Here is a 20,835-nt window from a genome sequence, read left to right on the forward strand (position 1 = left end):
CTACCAATGATCAGGGTTTTGATTTAACCTTTCCATCCAGTTTAACCCTGGAAAGTGGAGGTAGTGCCAATGGTACAGCCAGTATCACAGCACCCTCTACCTCCCAGTCTGGTACTGGTGTCACACTGACCATAGAGGCTGAAGCTCCAGGAGGTGCAGACACCAACTATGGTGTGCTGCGTCTCACTGTTCTTCCAAAGGTCCATATGATACAGAAGATTACATTTCTATACATTTGATATATTTTTATGTGTGCTTATTCTATTTTAATCATCTTCTTCCACTTTCAGGTGACAGATTTTTCTCCTGCAGTTTGCCAGCTGGTTAGTCTCCAATCCAACTGCAGTGACAACTGCAACCAGTCTATGTGGGAGCTCTCTGTGGAAGTGACTGATGGAGAAAATGGGACTGGGATAGATCGCATCAGTCTCAGAGAAGGCAACGGCATCTTAAACTCCAACATGACAACAGCCAATGGGAGTGTGACGCTGGTATCCTACAACGCATCCTGCTGCTCGCCTAATGTGCAGATAGTGGTTGTAGATCGAGTTGGTAATGTGGATGTCTGCAGTTATTCTGTTACTCCAAGAGTCAGTGCTACAGACAGTCCAGCTTTTGGTTCAACTGTCAGTCCGACTGTTGCCTCAACCGCCCAGTCAAGTTCCTCAACAACAACTTCATCATCCAGAGCTGTTCAGCCCTCTCTTCTTTGCTTTAACCTCATGATTTTAGGGCTTATGTTGGGTTGTAAGATCAGATAATTTTTTTTGAGCACCTGTCTATCAGCTAAAATTCTGACCCTCTAAGATCTGTTAGTACGCCTTAAAAAAATACCTCCACTTTGCTAATTATCCTAAATTAGATGCACCTGTTTGAGGTCGTTAGCTGCATAAAGACACCTGTCCACCCCATACAATCAGAACGACAACAACTACTAACATGACTAAGACCAAAGACAGCCAGTGAGGCCAAGTGGGCCCTACATGGTTTAAAAGAGGGCAGAAAATGAGGTCTCTGAATGAGTTTGTCTGCAGTTTCTGTGGTGGCTCCATCAGGGTGTTCAAATACTTTTTTTTGTCTCACTGCAATATCTATAAGGAGTTAAAAATAATAGTGAGCAAATGTATGTTTTATACATTCATAAGGTAAATCAAATCTAAGGTTTCTTATATGGGATTCTATTTTGATCTTTGTTTTATTCAATGCATTTTGATATTTTCACTATTTTTGATTTATTGTCTTTTTTCTTGACATGAAGGAGCTTTACTAGTTGATTAAAATACTTTATTCCTACATCTGCATACAGTTTGTTGTAGTTCTAAATCAATCTATCAATCTAGAATATGTTGCTACTTTTGCTCTCTAAACGTTTTACAGCAGAAGACAAAGTTTGGCAAAATTATAACAATTCATGATGGAAGTGTATGTATTTTTTTTCATTGAATTATTTTTTCTAATTATGTACATTATTTGAAATCTAGGAATTTGCTTTACTTGATTAATATATTTTATTTTAAAACAATGTATTGGGTACAACAAATATTTTCTTAAAACAATGTATGAAGTATATCTGCTGCTACTGCTGATTTGTGTGTGTTCTGATAAATAAAAAGAGGTGGCGGTACAAGTATCAAATCTCATTCCACGAATAAAAGTAATGAGAAATCTTCATCCTGAAACTGGCCCGCAAAAAAAAAAACAATTTTAACCCCTAAAACCTATTGATGAAAATTTGTCAGGAGCAAAGACGTATATTAACTCACTGGACAAAACAAGGTGTTGACACCACCCATAGAAAATGACTCACCTCCGTCCCTCGTGAAATCAGGCCAACGCCGTCACTGCCGCTTCCTGATACTTCTGCTATCAACTGTGATTGGTCTGAGTCGGTCTGAGTCACGTTTTTAGAGGAACTACTGTCGCCAATCATGAGTGAGCTTGTTCAAAGTTCACACCCTTCCTACTGAAAGCAAGATCGGGGGAAGCTGTCAATCCAACATTTGAGGTGGGGCCAGTGGACGCCGCATGCTTTTACTGAGGTATCTGATTTGTCAGATTATAACTTGAATAACTTGCGCTAATCTGTTTTTAAAAATTAGGATTAGAAAGATGTTAAGAAGAAGGTATCAGAGCAAGAATAATTATTCTCACAAATAAAATGATTGAGAAATATCTGTCTATTTCTCAATAGAGGTCTATGAGATTTTGACCTTCTTGGAACCAGCAAGTACCTCCTATTCGGAACACTAGAGGGGAGGGGTTGGTAGATCTAGTGAATATAGAGTCAAACGTCAGAAGTCAGGGCTCTGTCCCCCCCTCTGGTAACTGGTGTGAAGCATCTTCGGACTTCATTTCCCAACCACCCCAGCGTGCAGTTCCTGGACACCACTCATCTGACTCTCATCCCTAATCACATAATCCGCTCACAGAGCCTCACTCTGTGCGAAGTCTTGTTTGTGCCACTCTGTCTGCATACTAAGCGATATATTCTGACCTGTCTTCTTGTGTTCCTGACCCAGATTTTTGCCCTACTCTGCCTCAATCTTACAACTTCCCTTGACCCACGCCTGACTATTCTAGCCTGCTCTCTGATAGTCTTAAGCCAGCGTCTGACCTCTGCCTGCCTGACCCTGCTTTAGCTTTATGGACTTTTACAGCTGTGCTTGACTCCTGTCATCCTGTCTGTGCTACAAATCATGCTTACTTCATCAGTCTCTGGTCATACTTGTTTCACGTGTTGTCTAAACTAAAATACAGTACATTAGCATTTCCACAATGATTTAAGCTAAACTCATGTGATCAATCAGTACTAAACTTTTTTTTCTTTTTTAAAACACTAACTGAAAATGTTCTGACTTTCATGTTCCCTACTGAAATATTACAGCTGCAGCAACAGTGTTTCTGGAAGTAAAAACACTAAAAAGCTAATTTTTCATTTGTCATTGTTACAACAATAAGGTGAAGATTCTGGAATGACCGTCTAAAGTCTGCTGAGCTCAATATTCTTGAGCCTCTCAGGAGAAATTTCAAACAGGAATTTCAAGAATCTCAAGGTTTTCTGCCAAAAAGAATGGGCTATACCATCAGAGAAAATAAAGAACCTCATCCACTCAACCACAAGACACTTCGAGCTGTTATTGATGTAAAAGGAGACAAAACAAGGAATTAAGAACTGGGGTCTGTCAACTTGTGATCTATCCTTCATTTTCTCTGAAAAATTACCTAGAAATCATAAATTCTTCCAGGGTATGTAAACTTATGAGCATAACTGTATGTCTTTTATCATGAGAAAAATAATACAAAAACACATTAAAAATACACATTGAAAAATATTTAACATTGCCGTGGGTATTTAAAGGTGGCAGACCCCTTAACTAAAGTCCTAAACATTTAAAAATAATGTTTTAAATTCTACTAAAGTAAGATGTTTTTACTTTTGTTATTGTTCCTCTATCACAGCCCAAATCCTGTTCACTTCTGGTTATTCCTGTTTCAAATTACCTTTCACACAATGACTTTAGTTACACTCCCTTGTGCTATCTTACAGGGTCCAGATGACCCCACCCTTACATTGGCGTGTGATTCCTCCCATGACAAAGGTGGACAGGATTTTGTGTCTGCCACAAACACCAAAAAAAGCTCAGCGTGGTGTCATGTGGGGTCCAGATGACCCCACTTTTAATGTAAACATGCCTAGGACAGCACATGTGGGCTGTTGAGGTCACAGGGTTGCTGGAGCCTATCCCAACGACTGTAGGGTGAAGGGAGGATACACTCTGGGCAGGTTACCAGTCTGTTGCAAGGCCCCTTCCTGGAATAAAACATGTGGTTTTCAAGGACTAAAGGGCAGAAGATCTCTATTCTTCAAGTATTTACTGATTGTACAGTAATACTTCTAAAATATAACATATAATAAGTTTATGATAAGTTTGTGTTGTTGTGAAAACAAACTGCACGGCTGTGAGTCAAAACACAGAAAAACTTGTAGAACATGTTTTCACGATAAATATTAAAAACATGCGGTTAGCACGGACAGCACTAGATAAATCAGCAGATAAAGAGATAAAACATGACAAAGAATAAATGCATGACAGATTGTTCCAAAGAAGACAAGCCAAGAGATACAAAATATGATAATACCATGTTTGCACGTGGAGAAAACAATCAGAATAAATGTATCCTTTTATTTGTGCATCAATAAAAGTTTCATTTGAATATGTTTTATTAATAAAATTGACTTTTAATGACTAAAAACACTATTTCCAAACTTAACTTTCATGCTTTAAAAAAAGTGTGACACTTTATTGAACTAAAACTGAGTTATCCCAGGCAACAGGATGAGACCTGTTAAGGTGTCACTGTTGAAAATAAATATTTGAGATAATTTTGCTATTTCTTTCTTTATTTCATTTGTCTGAGGGCGAGGTTTTATACCATGTGTTTTAAAGTTTTTGAATTCTGCTGAAGGCTCTACTGGACAGACTCCACCTCAGAAATAAGGAAGAATGATAAAATCAGTTGTCAACCCAAAGGAAGCATTACCACCACGACAGCAGTGAAGCAGGTAGGTCCTCAGACGATCTTTGTTCATTTTTATTTTGAAATTTACCATCTTCATATTATGGAACAGTTTACTTTCATAATAATTTCTTAATACACATGCATGCACACAAGGATTATACCATCTTAGCTGGATCTACCTTGTGATTTGATTTGACTATAATTTATGGTCATACAGTTTAGTTTTTAAATGATTGATTTAACATTAATGATTTACACTATTTTTTATTTAAAAATTTCCATTCAGAGTTTTTTGCGATGTCCTAACTTTTTTTATTGTATTTTCATATTTTCAAATTAATTCAGTATATACTAATTGAAGCTAATTAGAAATATAAATTCATTTTTCTCACCATCTGTAATTCAAAAAATGAAACACAAACTGTCCATGATATCAGCAGGAAAATCATGAACTATTTAAAAAGATAAAATGCACCTAACATTACAAAAGGCTTTGTTGTTTTAAAGAAATATGTTTTTTTTTTAAGAAAACAAAAAGCTTTTAGAGATACTTAATTCATTTTCTAGCAGGTGTTTTACAAAAACTGCTTTTATGGCACAAAATACTTTCTCTTTTGGAGTTGACACTGTGGACTCCAGAGCCTTCATGCGGAAGCAGTGTTTGTCAAAGGACATTCATCACAGTCTGCTGAGAAGATTTCAATTCTTACTTGATTGATGGCAGTATGGGGAAACAGCTGCTGGCTTCTTTTTATCTACTGCAACTATCTCAATTGTTAACTGTCAAAGACTATAGTGTTACTGTCGTATTTTATTTTAGTTATACACGATTTGCAAATTATGTCATCTTTGTCCTCTGTTCATTTACACTTTTGTGTTTTTTTTCTTTAGAAATTTTCTTTTAACTTAAAACTGACTTCTAAGTTAATTCAAAATTATATAAATACATATTGTATAAATAAGCCCAAGTACAATCACTTTAATTTCCATTTTAAATCTTTTAAATCCCTTTAAGGGATTTTAAATAATTTCTGTTTATGAAACCACGTTCCAGACTAGTTAAATCAGTCCTAACCTGTTTGTTATCTTTGTTCAACAACAAAAAGCTAAACAGACAGTGTGAAACACTTTAAACATCTAAAAGGTCACATATCAGTGTACTTTTATTGCTACTTCCTTTATAAATATTGCAACAAATAATAAATGAACATCATTCCTATTTCATTTTTATTAACAGCAAATTCCACTTTACTGCTAATTTATGTTGACTATTTTCAGGGTTAAAATCTCAGTGAAGGATTCACTATTGTACAGAAGACACTTTGAAAATGAATTTAACTTGTTCATTTCAACAAACCATTCTTAAAAATCTGTTCTTGAAACTCAATGACTGAAGCCAGTTGGCCCCTTAGAGCAACAACATCCCTACAAACACAAGGATATCTGGATTTTGCCACTGAAAACAGAAAATGGCAAATCTAAAATGTTTATCTTTCAAGTATACCATCAGGAATATGTTGTTTCACTGTTAGTTTTTCTAATAAAAGGTGGGATTTATTAGTTGAGAATTAAAGCAAGAAATAAATCAGGTCAAACAAACCAAATCTGGAAAGAAGTTAGGGTTAGACTTCAAGTGTAAATCAAGGACTTTCTGATTATTATCTATGTAAATTCAACAAGTCTGAGTTGTGCAAGAAAAATTAATGATAGTAAAATATTTTGGGAATTCTTTCTAAAGTGGAAAACTTTTTATTTTTTTCTTCTATTCTTCTTTTTTTCAACAGGTTGTGCAGTCATGTTGTGGTTGGTATGGTTGTGTCTCCTCTATTTAAAGAGTGGAGCTCTGGGTTTTGGTATCCTTCCTGGAGAATCTTTCAACCATCAAACAATCACTGAGAGAGCACTCCTGAATGTTACAGCTCAGGTCTGCAGAGCTCTGGCTCTGGCTGAAGGGAAGGACTTCACGTTTCCTGTAAGATTATAAAACTGATCAAATCCAAACCTTGTTTGTTTTTATCCCTTCAGTATTAACTTTAGATTTAAATATGTGTGTTCCAGGCACAACCTTTCACTGCCAAGTCCATTGCTAATGCATGTGAAGCTCCAAAGTCATACAAAGTTTTCCTTCCTAACATCTTAATCATCCAAAGCATGAATGCGGCTACAGATTTACGTCGACTCTTTGATCCTCGTTACCACTGTGATGATGAGCTTTTAACAGAAGGACAGAAGCTCATCACAGATGGTTTATCAGCATTAAAGGCTGCCAACAGGAAACAAAATTTTTTGTCAGCAAGATTAACCCTAGGAAAGATACTCCACACCTTACAGGTATTTTTTTTTTCACTTTCAACTGAGTATTGTGTTGCTATTAATACAAAGCTATAAAACCTAAAGTAACTACTAGTTCAATCAATTAAGTGATAACTATAAATCCAGTAAATGAAATTTCTTTAAAAAAACTGCTTAATATAACAACATTTTTCAAATCTTTTTTCTTTTTCGTGTTGTACATGCATTCCAGTTTAATTGCTTGATTTTCAGTTTCAGAAATCTTCATCCTAACATTTCTGTCCATCTCCACTCTGACACCTGCAGGATTTCTACAGTCACAGCAACTGGGTAGAATTGGGAAACAAATTTCCAAACGTTAATATGATCAGAAAGAACGCCAACATTGGAAATATTGCAGGTACAACCCCAGATTAGAATATTTTCTTGACATTTATGAGTCAAAAACAACAGATAATATCTAGTGTTTCTCTGCAGCTAAAACCACAGCAACCTGTCGCAGCTGCAATGGGAACGACTGCAGCAACAATATTTTGGAGGAAATAATAGCAAAGAATATTTTGACGTCTGGATACTTTTCTATTATTCCTTTTTTTGCAACCAAACCAAACGGTAAAAAAAATGATAATAATAATCTACTAAAAGCATTTAGGTTTAATTTGAGTTTTTTTCTTTTTGTTTTTTCCTCTTGTGTTGAGGTGGTAGATAATTATTGTTATTTTAGATTTGCTATTTTTTTGTTTAAATATATAAATAAAGTATTCATTCATTTTTAGTGATATGTGCTTTTGATTAAAGAGCTGAGATTTCTAATGTTTTTTCAGTTTTTTTTCCCATGGTTTTTAGGGAAGTGCAGCCATGGGGGTTCCATAGATAGAACAAGTTCAATTGTGCCTAAAGGTGGGATCAACAAAGACAGTTACTCCTCCAGTCATGGATATCTTCACAGAGAAGCAGCAGAGTTGGCCATAGCTGCAACCAGTCAGATTCTGGAGGACATTCGAGGAGCTTCTGGAGACAGAGAATTCCTTCAGTATTAAAACTCTTATATAGTTTTGTAAAACTTAACAACTTAAAACATTTCCAAAATCCATATTTTTTACTTTTAATCCTTTAGGTTGATGGGAATCTCAAAGGGATCAAGTAAGGCTCTTTGCTTTGTGGTGGACACAACAGGAAGTATGGGTGACGACATTGCAGCTGTACGAACCGTCACTTCTACTATAATTGATAGTAAGGTTGGAACAGAGGATGAACCTTCACTCTACATTCTTGTACCTTTCAATGATCCAGGTATGTTCCTAGAACTTCAATTGAAAATCCTGTACAATAATTCACAAGTTCTGTGTTCTGAATTATTGTTTTTAAATGAACCCACATAATTCCCCTTTCAAAATAAATGAAAATCAAAACTAAAGAAAAACTATTGTGTCTTTTCTCTAATGTGAATCACAGATTTCGGGCCTCTGATAAAGACCACAGATGCAGATGTCTTTAAAGATTATATCAATTCATTAACAGCATATGAAGGTGGAGATCTTCCAGAAATGACTCTTTCAGGACTTCAGGTTTTATGCTGTGTTTGACCCTATAGCATTTTAAACTTTTGATATTTTGGAAGTTCTAACTTTTGTTTACATTTTTTCAGCTGGCTCTAACTGGCTCTCCTCCTAATTCTGAGATCTTCCTCTTCACTGATGCACCTGCCAAAGATGAATCTCTGAAGAACACAGTGATTGCACTCATAGAACAGACCAAGACAGTTGTGAGTACTTCCATGCAAATGTAAAATTCACCAACATGCTGTCAAGAAACTTTTAACGCATTGACACAGTTGTTGACAGTTGTTTCCAATTGTCTGGGAAAAGGGATTGAAACCCCAGTAACACCTAAATTGGTGTAAAACATCTGGGATTACTCAATCCATGAGAGATTCTGTTCCAAAGTGAAAAGGTTCTGACCCACCACACATCTCAGAGGTGCCTCCAACTCCTGGCTATACCGCTCTGCCTGGTCATGGGGGTGGAAGCCAGAAGAGACACTCACAGTAGCACCCAGAGAGGAACAGAAAGCTTTCCAAACTTGGGAGGTGAACTGGAGACCAATGTCAGAAACCATGTTGGAAAGGATTCCATGAAGTCGGAAGACATACTAGGTAGATCAGAGGTTTTTGGTAGCTACAAGAGAGGGCCAAAATGTGCCGCCTTAGAAAACCTGTCAACAACAGTGAGTATAATTGTCTTACCAGATGATGGTGGTTGACCAGTGACAAAATCAAGAGCTTTGTGTTATCAGGGACAACTAGAAGAGGATGCAGGAGAACGAGAGAAAGATCTTCCATCCGCACAGACAAAGCATGCCCGAACAAAATCTCTTGTATCTTTCCCCATCCCTGCCCACTAGAAAAATCCCGGGACAGTAGATGGAGTGTTCTGGCAGCACCTGAATGACAGTAAAGATAACAGGGGTGATCTTTGTTAGGAGTTGGGCTCACCAAGTCCCATATTCATTGGTGAGTCAGGGATTGGATGACCATGTTTTCCTCAGTATAGACAGTTACCAAGAAGCTTCATTTGCTGGTGCTTCTAAGGTGTGAGGTGGGTTCTCCCCAGCTGCAGTGGTTCAGGCTGTATCAGTGGCCTTGCTGACTAGACATTTCTTACAGCCCTTGGATGCCTTGAAAGAGGGTCAGACGTTTTTGGGGGCATTTTTTTTATTTGTTTTCACCCAAATCACTTGGCCAATCTCTTTGCAAGGATTTTTTTTTACCAAAACCCAAAGTCTGAGTGTGTTTTTTTAAGAGTCAATAAGAGTCTTTTATGTGGATGTGGGTGGATTACTTTGACCTCCTTTTAGACAATTGTTTCTGTTTTAGACCAAATCCGAATTCTTCCCATAGCCCTACGGCTTCTCCCTGACCCTCCAGTTGTACGGGCATTTGAAGGAGTAGGGTTGTCTGAAAAGTTTGTTTAAGGGCTAACCCTCACGGGGGAGGGTTCTGCATCCCTCTGCCGCACATCGTTCTGTGCCACGAAGGAGAAGCACATTCTTCATGTGGGTATGCTATGATGCACAGAAGTTTACATTTAAATCTAAGTATTGACTTTTTGTTTCAGCATTACTTTTTAAAGTTATAAAACCAATGTTGTAAAGTATTTTTCGAGGTCTGGCAGCAACGTGCTAATGTAGCTGACTGGTGACATCATTGAGTGAGAGTAACGTCCAAATTGAACACACTATTTTTTCATAACTCTCCATTTATGGGCTTAATTTAGGAGTAAGGAGAAGCTGTGGGGGTAAAGGAAGAATTTAGATTTGGCCTTAGACTTTTCTGCTGCACGTAGGCCTCAGTTTCTCCATGAAATCTTTGTTTTTTCTTATTTCAAACATTAGTTTTTATACATTTTTTTGGACTAGACTGACTAAATATGAGAGCTGGTTTTAATAGTTCCAGTGCTAAACTGACATATTTTTGCACGACATGATCCCATCACGTAAAGGTAAACCCTTTGTAGTACATTTGTCACTTTAGATTTTAATTTTCTACTTTGGCAGGTATTTTAAATGAAGTATTTTTTAAGCCATAAAGGAGTTATGAATTTTCATTGAATAGCATGAATAAATATGTTTATCAAACAAAAAAGATTGATTAGCCAAAACCGAAAAGTAGAGTTGGTGGTCGTCATCAAAAGTTAACTTCATTATTCAGTATCAGTATTTTCTGTACCATTGATTCAGGTGAACTTCATGGTAACCAACGTCCTAGGGTTCCGCCGTCGCAGACAAGCTGATGGAAATCAACCGCAAACCCAGCGGATGGCAAGAGCAAATTCTCAGCTGTACAGAGATCTGGCTCAGGCTTCAGGAGGACAAGTAATTCAAATTTCTAAAAATCAGCTGCTCCAGGCCACCAGCTTAATCACAGAATCCACAAGCTCCTCTCTGGTATTAACAAATGCTTTCACAATTTTCAATAGCTAATTCTATCGTACTGGAAATTTCCAGATGTAATTTTTTTTATTTTTGCATCATAGGTGACTCTTCTACAAGCAAACAGGAATTTGGGGAAGCCAGAAAATTACACTTTCAGTGTTGATGAGACATTAACAAATCTGATCATTTACATCACTGGAGATTCAGTTGACTTCACACTAGTCAATCCTTCAGGTGGTTATGTTGATAATCTAAAATTACAATTATTGATATACTGTATATGCTTCAAAAATAGAAAATTGGCACATTCTGAGGGCAAACCTTAGTCTAACAAAAAACAACTATACAAAAAAGGGCAAAAAAAACTTGTGTTAACCATAATCCTCTTTAATTTTTAGGTGAGCTTCATAATAAGACCTCCACAGGACCATCAGTCATCACAGCTGAGTTGGTGGGAAACTTACGGACTCTGCAGCTGAGGACCCAAGTTGGATTGTGGGAATTGAGAATAATGTCAACAAATCCCTATACCCTGAAGGTTGTAGGTGAGACACCAAACAAAGTCGAAATTAAACGTTTACATAATTTTTCTAAGAGGTGATTTATCTTAAATTTCTTGTGAAACCACATGGCAAAGAAGTCACTAAGATATAGGCATTTGTATTAAAATTTTCCATTAGTTAATATGATGTTAGATATCTGTTTTAACTGTCTTGAGAGTTCTCATTGCCAAAAAGGTCTTGCCATCTCTTCAGATCTAATCAACAACTAAGTAATCAGACCTTTCACATGCTTGTAGTTTGTAGTTTTTTCTCAATTAGAATAGTCTGGCTGGAAAACCAGTACCATGGCAATGGAAACGTATGCAGAGGTGTCTAATAATCCAAACCACTTCAGTCAAACCAAATAAATACACTGAAAAAAACCTGACCAAGCAAAAACTGCTGTTGTGCACTGTAATTGACCCGTGTTTATATGACTAAAACCTGTTGATGAACATTGTTCTTTCCTTTACTTTCTTCTTTTACTTGTATTATTTACAGGTCAGAGTCCTATTGATTTCATCTTTAACTTTGTGAAGCAATCTCAGGGCGCCTTAGAAGGATATGACCTCGTGGAAAATCGTCCAACAGCTGGTAAAAGAGAACTCTTTTTCTTTGCTTTTGAGCCAGTTTTCCGGCTTTGAGTCATTCAGTTTGACCAGATTTTGTTTCCTTCAAAGGCAGTAACACCAGTCTGGAGGTGACTCTACTTGAGGCTGACTCCACCACAGTGACTGAAGTCACTTTAGTCGAATCCTCAGGGTCAGGACAGGTTAACGGACTTGTGGAGGCTCAGGGTGGGGGAAAATACTTGGTCCACTTTGACAAGATCCCATCAGTTGAGTTTGTGGTATTAGTGAAAGGACAGAGTACCAACAGTACAACTTCTAGAGCATCCTCAGTGACATTCCAGAGACAGTCTACAACCAGCCTGAGAGCCTCTACACTAACTGTTACTGTGGTAAGAAAAAGCTGCTATCAAAACCATTTGAACTCTAATTAAGAATGTTAGTTTGTCTTATTTTTGTTTTGTTTTCAGTCTGATACAGGGAGTGTCTTAGAGCCTGGAACTCCACTCCTCGTTCCCTTTTCTGTAACGACCACTGGTGATGGAGGAAACTTTGTAATCAAAGCTACTAATAACCAAGGCTTTGATTTAACCTTCCCATCCAGTTTAACCCTGGAAAGTGGAGGTAGTGCCAACGGTACAGCCAGTATCACAGCACCCTCTACCTCCCAGTCTGGTACTGGTGTCACACTGACCATAGAGGCTGAAGCTCCAGGAGGTGCAGACACCAACTATGGTGTGCTGCGTCTCACTGTTCTTCCAAAGGTCCATATAATACAAAAGATTACATTTCTATACATTTTGGGTTTTTTTGTGATTCATTCTCTTTTTTATAATTTTTTCCATTTTCAGGTGACAGATTTTTCTCCTGCATTTTGCCAGCTGGTTAGTCTCCAATCCAACTGTAGTGACAACTGCAACCAGTCTATGTGGGAGCTCTCTGTGGAAGTGACTGATGGAGAAAATGGGACTGGGATAGATCGCATCAGTCTCAGAGAAGGCGACGGCATCTTAATTTCCAATGTTACAACGGCCAATGGGAGTGTGACGCTGGTATCCTACAACGCATCCTGCTGCTCGTCTAACGTGCAGATAGTGGTTGTAGATCGAGTTGGTAATGTGGATGTCTGCAGTTATTCTGTTACTCCAAGAGTCAGTGCAACTGTCAGTCCAACTGTCGCCTCAACCGCCCAGCCAAGTTCCCCAACAACAACTTCATCGTCCAGAGCTGTTCAGCCCTCTCTTCTTTGCTTTAGCATGATGATTTTAGGGCTTATGCTGGGCTGTAAGATGGGATAAATTTCTAAATGTCTTGTTTTGTTCATGGCTGGACCTGCGCCTAGTCGACCTAGGCGGTTGCCTAGGGTACCATCTGCTGGAGTGGGGTACCATTGGAATTATTAGGCTATATTTTCATGTTTTTTGCTTTGTTTTTTTTACAGTTTGACAAACCATTCAATCTACATAAAATGTAAAAAAAATGTAATAATTAAAAACATAAATAATATAACTCAATAATCAATAATTTTCCCCAGTGCGGCGCCCCTCCTTTACCACCAGGTGGTGGTGGCGGCTAGTGCATCTTTAAAACTTTAAGTTTGAAAAACCAGCAACACAAGCTGCCAGGGACAGCTTTAAGGTCCAAAAATGAAAGAAGAAGAAGAAAAACTGTCTCAAAGAAGAGGTTTGTCTGTTTTATTCACATTCAATTGCTTGGAATTTCAACATCGCCCCGCACCCCCTATTTCAGTCGTAAAATAGGAATTTGCCCTGCGAACTATAGAGAATTCAACCTGCGGTATAGTTTTTTGTTTTTTTTCACATCAAAAATCTTCAATCTTACTTAAACCTTTAACACTGGAGTTGCCTGTCAAAACATCTACCATGCACAGACAGTAATACTGAGTGGTGGTGCAGCTGCTAGCGCTGCTGCCTTCCATTTCAGAGGTTGTTGCTTGCGTCCTGGCACGATAGCTGGCCCAGCTATAGCGTAGGGGCCAGAGAATACCATCTGCTATCGCAAATATGCTTTCTACGTTTGATCCAACCCGCGGAGGAGCGGCAGGCTGCAGCGGTGCTGCTGCTTTATAGTAGCTCCGCTCAGGGTTAGGTTTAACCGTTTAACGGTTCAACCGTTCACCGGAACCGTTCTCCTGAATATAACCCTTCGTCTGCATCTAAAAACGTCAGCACTGCTGCACACTTTTAGAAAACGATGCGTGATTAGACACTTTCTGTATTCTGGCATTTCAATTGATTTCTTGTTCAGGTGAATTCAACAATCAGCATGCGCTAGCATGAAATCAGTTATCAGCCCCAGCTAGTGGTGCTGCTGGTGCGATGCAGCCTGGATGGTCATCAAAGTGTGTGGATAGTCTGTGACTACAGAGGAATTTTTGGAAATGGAGGCTTCAGATCAAGAGGAAAAATGGCTTTTTAAGACATTTAGGATGTGGAATTTTTATTAAAAACTTCATTTAATCCTAATTAAAACCCCAGTGAGAACATTTAAAGAAAATTAAAAAAATTGTTGTAGAGACCTTTAAACTCCAGCTAAGGTATTTGGAATACAGTTCATGCATTATTACATTAAAACAAGATTGAAATAAATTAGTGATGTTTGAAACCACTCAGTGGGTGTAATATTTTTAATAAGATAGAACCAAAAATAAATAAGAAAAAAAAAGATTTTGGAATTAAAAAAAAGAAAACGAATTATACAGCTCTTACACTTACAATTTTTATTCTTTTTTTTGCTTTGCTTTTTGATTGCTGATCAAACATACTGTATATTCCTACATCTGTATACGGTTTATAACAATGTAGTTACTTAAATCAACCTAGAATATGTTGCTACTTTTTGTCACTAAAAGTCTTGCTGTAAGGGAACATAAAGGTTGGTAAAAATGTACAGAAAAAAGTATATGCATATTATCTTGATGAGATTTGTTCTAATGTTAATGATTAAGCTATGTATATTTTTTTATTTGTAAAAAAAATATTTTACATAACAAATGTCAACCTTTTTATAATGTAATAGGTTATATATTTTTTATTTAAATAATGTACAAAGAATGTTCAATGCAACTGCTGATTTATGTGTTTTCTGGTAAATAAAAAGAAGTAATATTATAAATATCACATCAAATTCCACAATACAAATAAGAAATTGAGAAAATTTCATGCAGACCCCCCCACCCCCCACCCACACACACACCAATAGATAATAAAAATGAACCCAGAAACTGGAACCCATCAGAGCAGCTTTAAAATGGAAATAATTGCAAGTTAAGCTAAATGTTTTTCAATTGTCGTTCAGTTGTTCACAACTAATCAGACAAGCTCAACAAATAAGTTGCTTGACCCCGGGTCCCCAAGGCTAGCATGACGGCTCTGTTGAAAGGGCCGCAGTTTTTAAATAACTTTAAAAGTGAGAGAGGAAATCCCACTGCCAACGATCACTTTCGGCGGCACTTTCGCAGCTGAACTGCAGTGAATAAGGGGGGGGGGGATTGCTGTACTTCCTACATAAATGGCGGGTTATCACGGCTGTTGCTCCAACTTTGAGTGAAAATGCTCACTTGAATTGCCTTGACAATCTTAACCTGACTGGATCAGACCTTACTGCTCAGTAGAAACGAGGCTTCAGACTGGCGGTACCTGTCGGTTATCTTTAGAGAGACACAAGTCATCCAAGCTTGGTAGGACTTTTTCCTCAGCTTGAAAGCCTCCCTTACTTTCAGTGTTCATCACTCCAAGCAGCACCAGGGACCTTGCAACCACAATTTCAAACAGCAGCAGAGACAAAAAAGGTGAAAATCTTGATCCACTTAAACTCAGAGTCCCCAACCTTCCTCTGTTTCTGTTTGAAGCTCTCCCTAATGTTGGAGTAAAGATCTCCTTGACAGAGAACTCAACCAGAAGTTCCCAGCAGACCAACCTCTATCCCCACCAGAGAGTCCAACTCACCACCAGGTAGTGATCAGTGAACAGCTCTGCACCTCTCTGTCGCAAGTGTCTAAGACTCAAGTCCGCAGATTTCTCAAAACAACTATAAAGTCAATCATTGATCTCCTTCCTAGGGTTTCCTGGTGCCATGTGTATTGGTGTGCTTGAACATTGTGTTTGTTATAGACAAATTATGAAGAACACATTGCAGCTGCCCCTTTTGAGTCTTCTTGCAGGTGGTGGTCCCATGGGAGAGTGATCCCAAGTTGTTCCTTCTGGCTAGACCCAACCGGGTCTCATGGGACCCACGCTCACCAGGTGCTCATCTGCGAGCCTCAACCCCAGGCCTGGCTCCAAAGTAGGGCCCCAGTAATGCCAATCTGAGCGATGCAACTGAATATTTGTTTGAAGTTGTAATGGAATAAATAAAATTTAAGTTAGTGTCTTGTTTGGGCGGGCACTGGGGTGATGTTCTGTGGCCGATCTGCTGCTGGTTTAACAGATTCCTGATCTATTGTTTCCTCACAGCAGATCCAAGCCTTACGTCTCTTCTAAAATCATAGTCATTTATTCCTGCTTGTATGCGGGGAAAAGGGGATTCGGTTTTAATTTCTTCTTTTTTGTATTTTATGTTTGTTTTTAATTGTAAAGCGCTCTGAGCTACAACACATGAAAAGTGCTTTTAATAAAGATTGGTTGATTGATATGTTCAGTTTGTTGAATAATAACCAAACAAAGTCAGATTAAACCCAGACTTTTTTTCTGTTCAGGTCTAAATTTAAATTACTCTAAATAGCAAACTAATGAAAAAGTAAATCATTTAATTTTACATGCAATAAAATCATTAGAGAATGAACTAACAAGTTACTCAGTTTCGGTCTCATAATGTAACAAAAAAAGACAAAAGAAAAAAATCATATTTATGTCTTTTCTTTATTAACAGTTGTGAAGTTCTTAACAGTCACTGAGCTCTGCTCAGTGCGAGGTCTTGTTTCTGCATTCAGTCCAAGCGTTTATTCTATTATCTGTTCCTGTGCCTTGACTCCTGCCTGTTTTTGACCACGTCTTGCCTTGCCCCTGCCTGTTTGTGTTCACTATTAAAACCTCTGCAAATGGATCCAAACGCCTCTGCCTGCTCCTTACAATTGGATACATCAGAACAAAATACCACCAATATTTCTGCTTGTAGTGATGACATGATGAGGAACAGCTGGGAGAGCCTGGGAAGAGGGAGCAGGGGCTGATGGGAATTTGAGTGTGAAGAAGCACAGTGTCAATACTCAGGTGATGACTCCCTCTGGTGGTCAAAAGGGGACATGGCAGCCTGAGTCTTGACACCAATCCTATTACTGTTAGTATGACACATTTACAAATGCATTACTTTTGATTTCAATCAAACATAGTTGCGATACTATTTCAACTATTTTCTTTATGCAATATTATTAAGAAAGCAGAATTTTGAGTTAATATGTTCAAAAAAGGTATTTGATCTGCCGTTTGTGAATTACAATTTTTTCAGATATATTGGACATGTTTTCATATTTCTTTGTATTATGTTCACATTATAGTTGGAGCTCAGTTGGATGGGTGTACGACGTGCAGTTTCCATGGTGGGCAGTGAGCTAAAATCCAATGAGGGTCCTTAGATGAGACTCTTCATGCTGCTGCATAACTTGTGCCTTAAGAATACAGAAACGCATGAAACTCTCTGTATAACCACCTGTGTGAATCAGTGAAAGCTGATTCACTGCAGTGATCCTGTCAGGATTAGCCGAAAATGAACGACCCAGATCGCATTATATTTGGTGATGGCACAGTTGTTGAGGAGCACATTTTGAATTGGCACTTCATGTTATAAACGTTGCTGACCCTTGGTTTAGAGTTTACTTTAATTTCTCAGAGGGCGAGGTTTTATACCATTGTTCTAAAGTCATTAAATGCTGCCGAAGGCTCTATCATATCCTCCATACAGACTCCACCCTAAAAAAAAAAATTATAAACTCAGGTATCAACCCAACAGAAGCATTATCACCTGGACCGCAGTATCAGGTAGGTCTACTGACAGTGTTCATTTTTATAGTGAATTTCACATATTTTTCTGTTTCAGAACTCCCTTCTCAATACGCATGCCTGTGCATTAGTGATCTCATGTGCCTTTTGATTTTGCTGAGGGTTCATTTGAACTATTTGTGATGCATTTTGCAGTTTTTTGTGATACCCTAGTGTTTTTTTTATAAATTAGAAATATATACTAATTGAAGCTAATTTAAAATACAAATACTTTTTCCTTGCTATTTTTGATTTATGTAAAACATAAATATATTGGACATAAACTACCTACATACTTTTTTATGACATCAAAAGGAAAATTATGAGATATTAAAAAAAATAAAATGCTCCCAACCATTGAAGAAAACTTTGGTATGTTAAGGGGAAATTTTATAAGAAAACAAAAGGTTTTTCGAGATTTAAAAAAAAAAAAAAACCTTTATTCGTTTTTCAGTGAGCATTTTACGAAGAACTAGTTTTTTTTTGCACAAAATAGTTTCTCTTTGGCAGTTATCACCTGGGCTCAAAGTCCTGCAATCATTATGCTGAAGTTTTGTTTACTTATAACAGTGCAAAGTTTTATATTTTTCCCATTGAAAGTTGTAATGTCAGAGGAGATTTGACACAGTTTTTCACAGTTTTCCGGGGATATCGCAGATTAATTTTCAATAGAAAATTGATATACAATTTAAAAGTCAGAGTGGACTTCTGCATTTGTGCAGGAGCACTTTTCATTTTTTTTTGTTAACTTGTAACTGACCTTTAACTAAGTTAACACAAAATTATATTAAAAAAAAACAGTTATTGTATGCATAAGCCTTACATTCACTGACATTTCTATTTTAAAGTTTTAAATCTGCTTTCATGAAATCTGTTTGTAAAACTGCATACCAGATGTGCTGAATCATTTCTACCTGGCTACACAGGCTGTGTAAACACATTTTAAGGTCTTGAACTTTGTAAAAATAAAGGTCACACATTCCTTTATTGCCCCTCTAGTTATAAATATGGCAGCAAAGAACAAATGAACATTATTCATGTTTCATGTGATCCTTTTATTGGTAGCTTATTATTAACTTACTGAGGGGAAGACACGTACCACTTTACTGGCAAAGCGTTAAATATTTGTGAAAGACTTACTGTTGTACAAGTAACACTCAATGAAACTCTCAGGTATATGACATTTTAAGAAAACATTCTTGAAAATATTTTTATTTACCCTGATGACAGAAACCAATTTGCACCCCATAAGCAAGCCATCAAGTTGTCACACAAACTGAAAAGATGTTCCATCAGTGTGTGATGTGACCTGTAAAGTCCTTTGGGGCTTCTAAAAAGGTAATAAAGTGCCTTATAAGTTTACACCATTTAGCATTTTATTACTTCAAGGAGCCTCTGCACTAGCTCAGTTAGTGCAGAGAGGCTTCTTGAAGTTAGTGTACAAAAAAACTTGATAATAGAAAGAAAGTTTTTTTTACAAGGCAGTAATGTTTTTTTCTGTTCTTTTCTTCTTCAATAGGTTGTGCAGTCATGTTGTGGTTGGTATGGGTATATCTCCTGAATTTACAGAGTGGAGCTCTTGGTTTTGGTATAAACCCATTTTCTGGAGACTCTTTTAATCATCAAACAATCACTGAGCGAGCACTCCTGAATGTTACAGCTCAGGTCTGCAGAGCTCTGGCTCTGGCTGAAGGGAAGGACTTCACTTTTCCTGTAAGATTATAAAACTGTGATGAAATCCAAACCTTGTTTATTATTATGATGTCTTCAGCATGAACTATAACCAGAAATATAAATATGTGTGTTCCAGGCACAACCTTTCACTGCCAAGTCCATCGCTAATGCATGTGAAGCTCCAAAGTCATACAAGTTTTTCCTTCCCAACATCTTATTCATCCAAAGCATGAATGCGGCTGTAGATTTACGTCGACTCTTTGAAGCTCGTTACCACTGTGATGATGAGCTTTTAAGAGAAGGACAGAGGCTCATCACAGAAGGTCTATCAGCAGTAAAGGCTGCCAACAGGAAGCAAAGTTTTCTGTCAGCAAGGTTAACTCTGGGGGGGATTCTTCACACCTTACAGGTATTTTCTTATAAAGTTTTTTTTGTGTTTTATCAATGTTTAAAGACTCACTCTAGATATTTTTTTACCTATTGTGAAAGCATTCCCAGTGGCTTTTTAACTATGATTACTCAACTTTCCAAGAGGTCCGTCATGTACGTTGGTGCTAAGCCATTCAAAGCTTTATAAACCAGTAATATAACTTTAAAGTCTATCCTCTGACAGACAGGTAACCAGTGTAAAAACCTCAGAACTGGACTGATGTGGTCTACTTTCTTGGTCCTTGTGAGAACCCAAGCAGCAGAGTTCTGAATAAGCTGCAGTTTCCTGATGGATTTTTTTGGTCGTCCTGTAAAAACACTGTTACAGTAATCAAGTTGACTAAAGATGAAAGCATGCACTAGTTTCTCCAGGCCCTGCTTAGACATCAGAACTTTAATCCTTGAGATATTTTTGAGATGATAATAGGCTGATTTAGTGACTGCCTTAATGTGTTTATCAAAATGTAGGTCTGTGTCTATCACTACACCCAAGTTTCTGGCCTGGTTGGTAGTTTTTAGTTGAATAGATTGAAGCTCTGTGGTGACGTCCAACCTTTTTTCTTTAGCCCCAAAGACAATAACCTCAGTTTTGTTTTTGTTTAGCTGAAGTAAGTTGTGACGCATCCAGTCATTAATGTCCTCAATGCATTTACCAAGAGCCTGTACAGGGCCTCGGTCTCCTGGTGTCAGTCTAATATATATCTGTGTGTCATCTGCATAGCTATGGTAACTAATGTTGTTCTTTATAACCTGGGCCAGTGGGAGTATGTAGATGTAAAAATAGAAGTGGTCCCATCCATCCATTTTCTTGACCGCTTCTTCCCTTTCGGGGTCGCGGGGTGCCGGAGCCTATCCCGGCTACTGATGGGCGAAGGCGGG

The 20,835-nt window shown here is 37.7% G+C and overlaps 2 protein-coding genes across 2 annotated transcripts in view; both read left to right on the forward strand.

Moving 5' to 3' along the window:
* Positions 1–5,913: 5,913 nt before the first annotated feature.
* On the forward strand, positions 5,914–13,288 carry LOC118599637 (von Willebrand factor A domain-containing protein 7-like). The gene is made up of 15 exons (XM_036215253.1): positions 5,914–6,493; positions 6,580–6,852; positions 7,120–7,213; positions 7,291–7,425; positions 7,660–7,846; positions 7,931–8,106; positions 8,269–8,381; positions 8,462–8,578; positions 10,552–10,758; positions 10,848–10,980; positions 11,145–11,291; positions 11,790–11,882; positions 11,969–12,249; positions 12,328–12,621; positions 12,709–13,288. Exons 1-15 carry the CDS (start codon positions 6,317–6,319, stop codon positions 13,153–13,155), a joined length of 2,874 nt encoding a protein of 957 aa, XP_036071146.1. The 5' UTR covers positions 5,914–6,316; the 3' UTR covers positions 13,156–13,288.
* A 5,498-nt stretch (positions 13,289–18,786) lies between these two features.
* LOC112139231 (von Willebrand factor A domain-containing protein 7) overlaps positions 18,787–20,835 on the forward strand; it is a 10,032-nt gene continuing 7,983 nt past the window's right edge. Inside the window, exons 1-3 of the mRNA XM_024261964.2 lie at positions 18,787–19,191; positions 19,373–19,566; positions 19,664–19,936. Coding sequence (XP_024117732.1) covers positions 19,384–19,566; positions 19,664–19,936 — 456 coding nt within the window. The 5' untranslated portion in view covers positions 18,787–19,191; positions 19,373–19,383. The remainder of the gene's footprint in view (positions 19,192–19,372; positions 19,567–19,663; positions 19,937–20,835) is intronic.

This window comes from Oryzias melastigma, linkage group LG14 (assembly GCF_002922805.2).
Source record: "Oryzias melastigma strain HK-1 linkage group LG14, ASM292280v2, whole genome shotgun sequence".
Taxonomy (NCBI): Eukaryota; Metazoa; Chordata; class Actinopteri; order Beloniformes; family Adrianichthyidae; genus Oryzias; species Oryzias melastigma.

Excerpts from the sequence above, each read along its gene's own strand:
- LOC118599637 (XM_036215253.1), top strand. The coding sequence starts at position 6,317 with ATGTTGTGGTTGGTATGGTTGTGTCTCCTCTATTTAAAGAGTGGAGCT. Across the intron at positions 7,214-7,290 it reads CAACATTGGAAATATTGCAG|CTAAAACCACAGCAACCTGT; the intron begins GTACAACCCCAG and ends GTTTCTCTGCAG. Across the intron at positions 12,622-12,708 it reads GTCTCACTGTTCTTCCAAAG|GTGACAGATTTTTCTCCTGC; the intron begins GTCCATATAATA and ends TTCCATTTTCAG.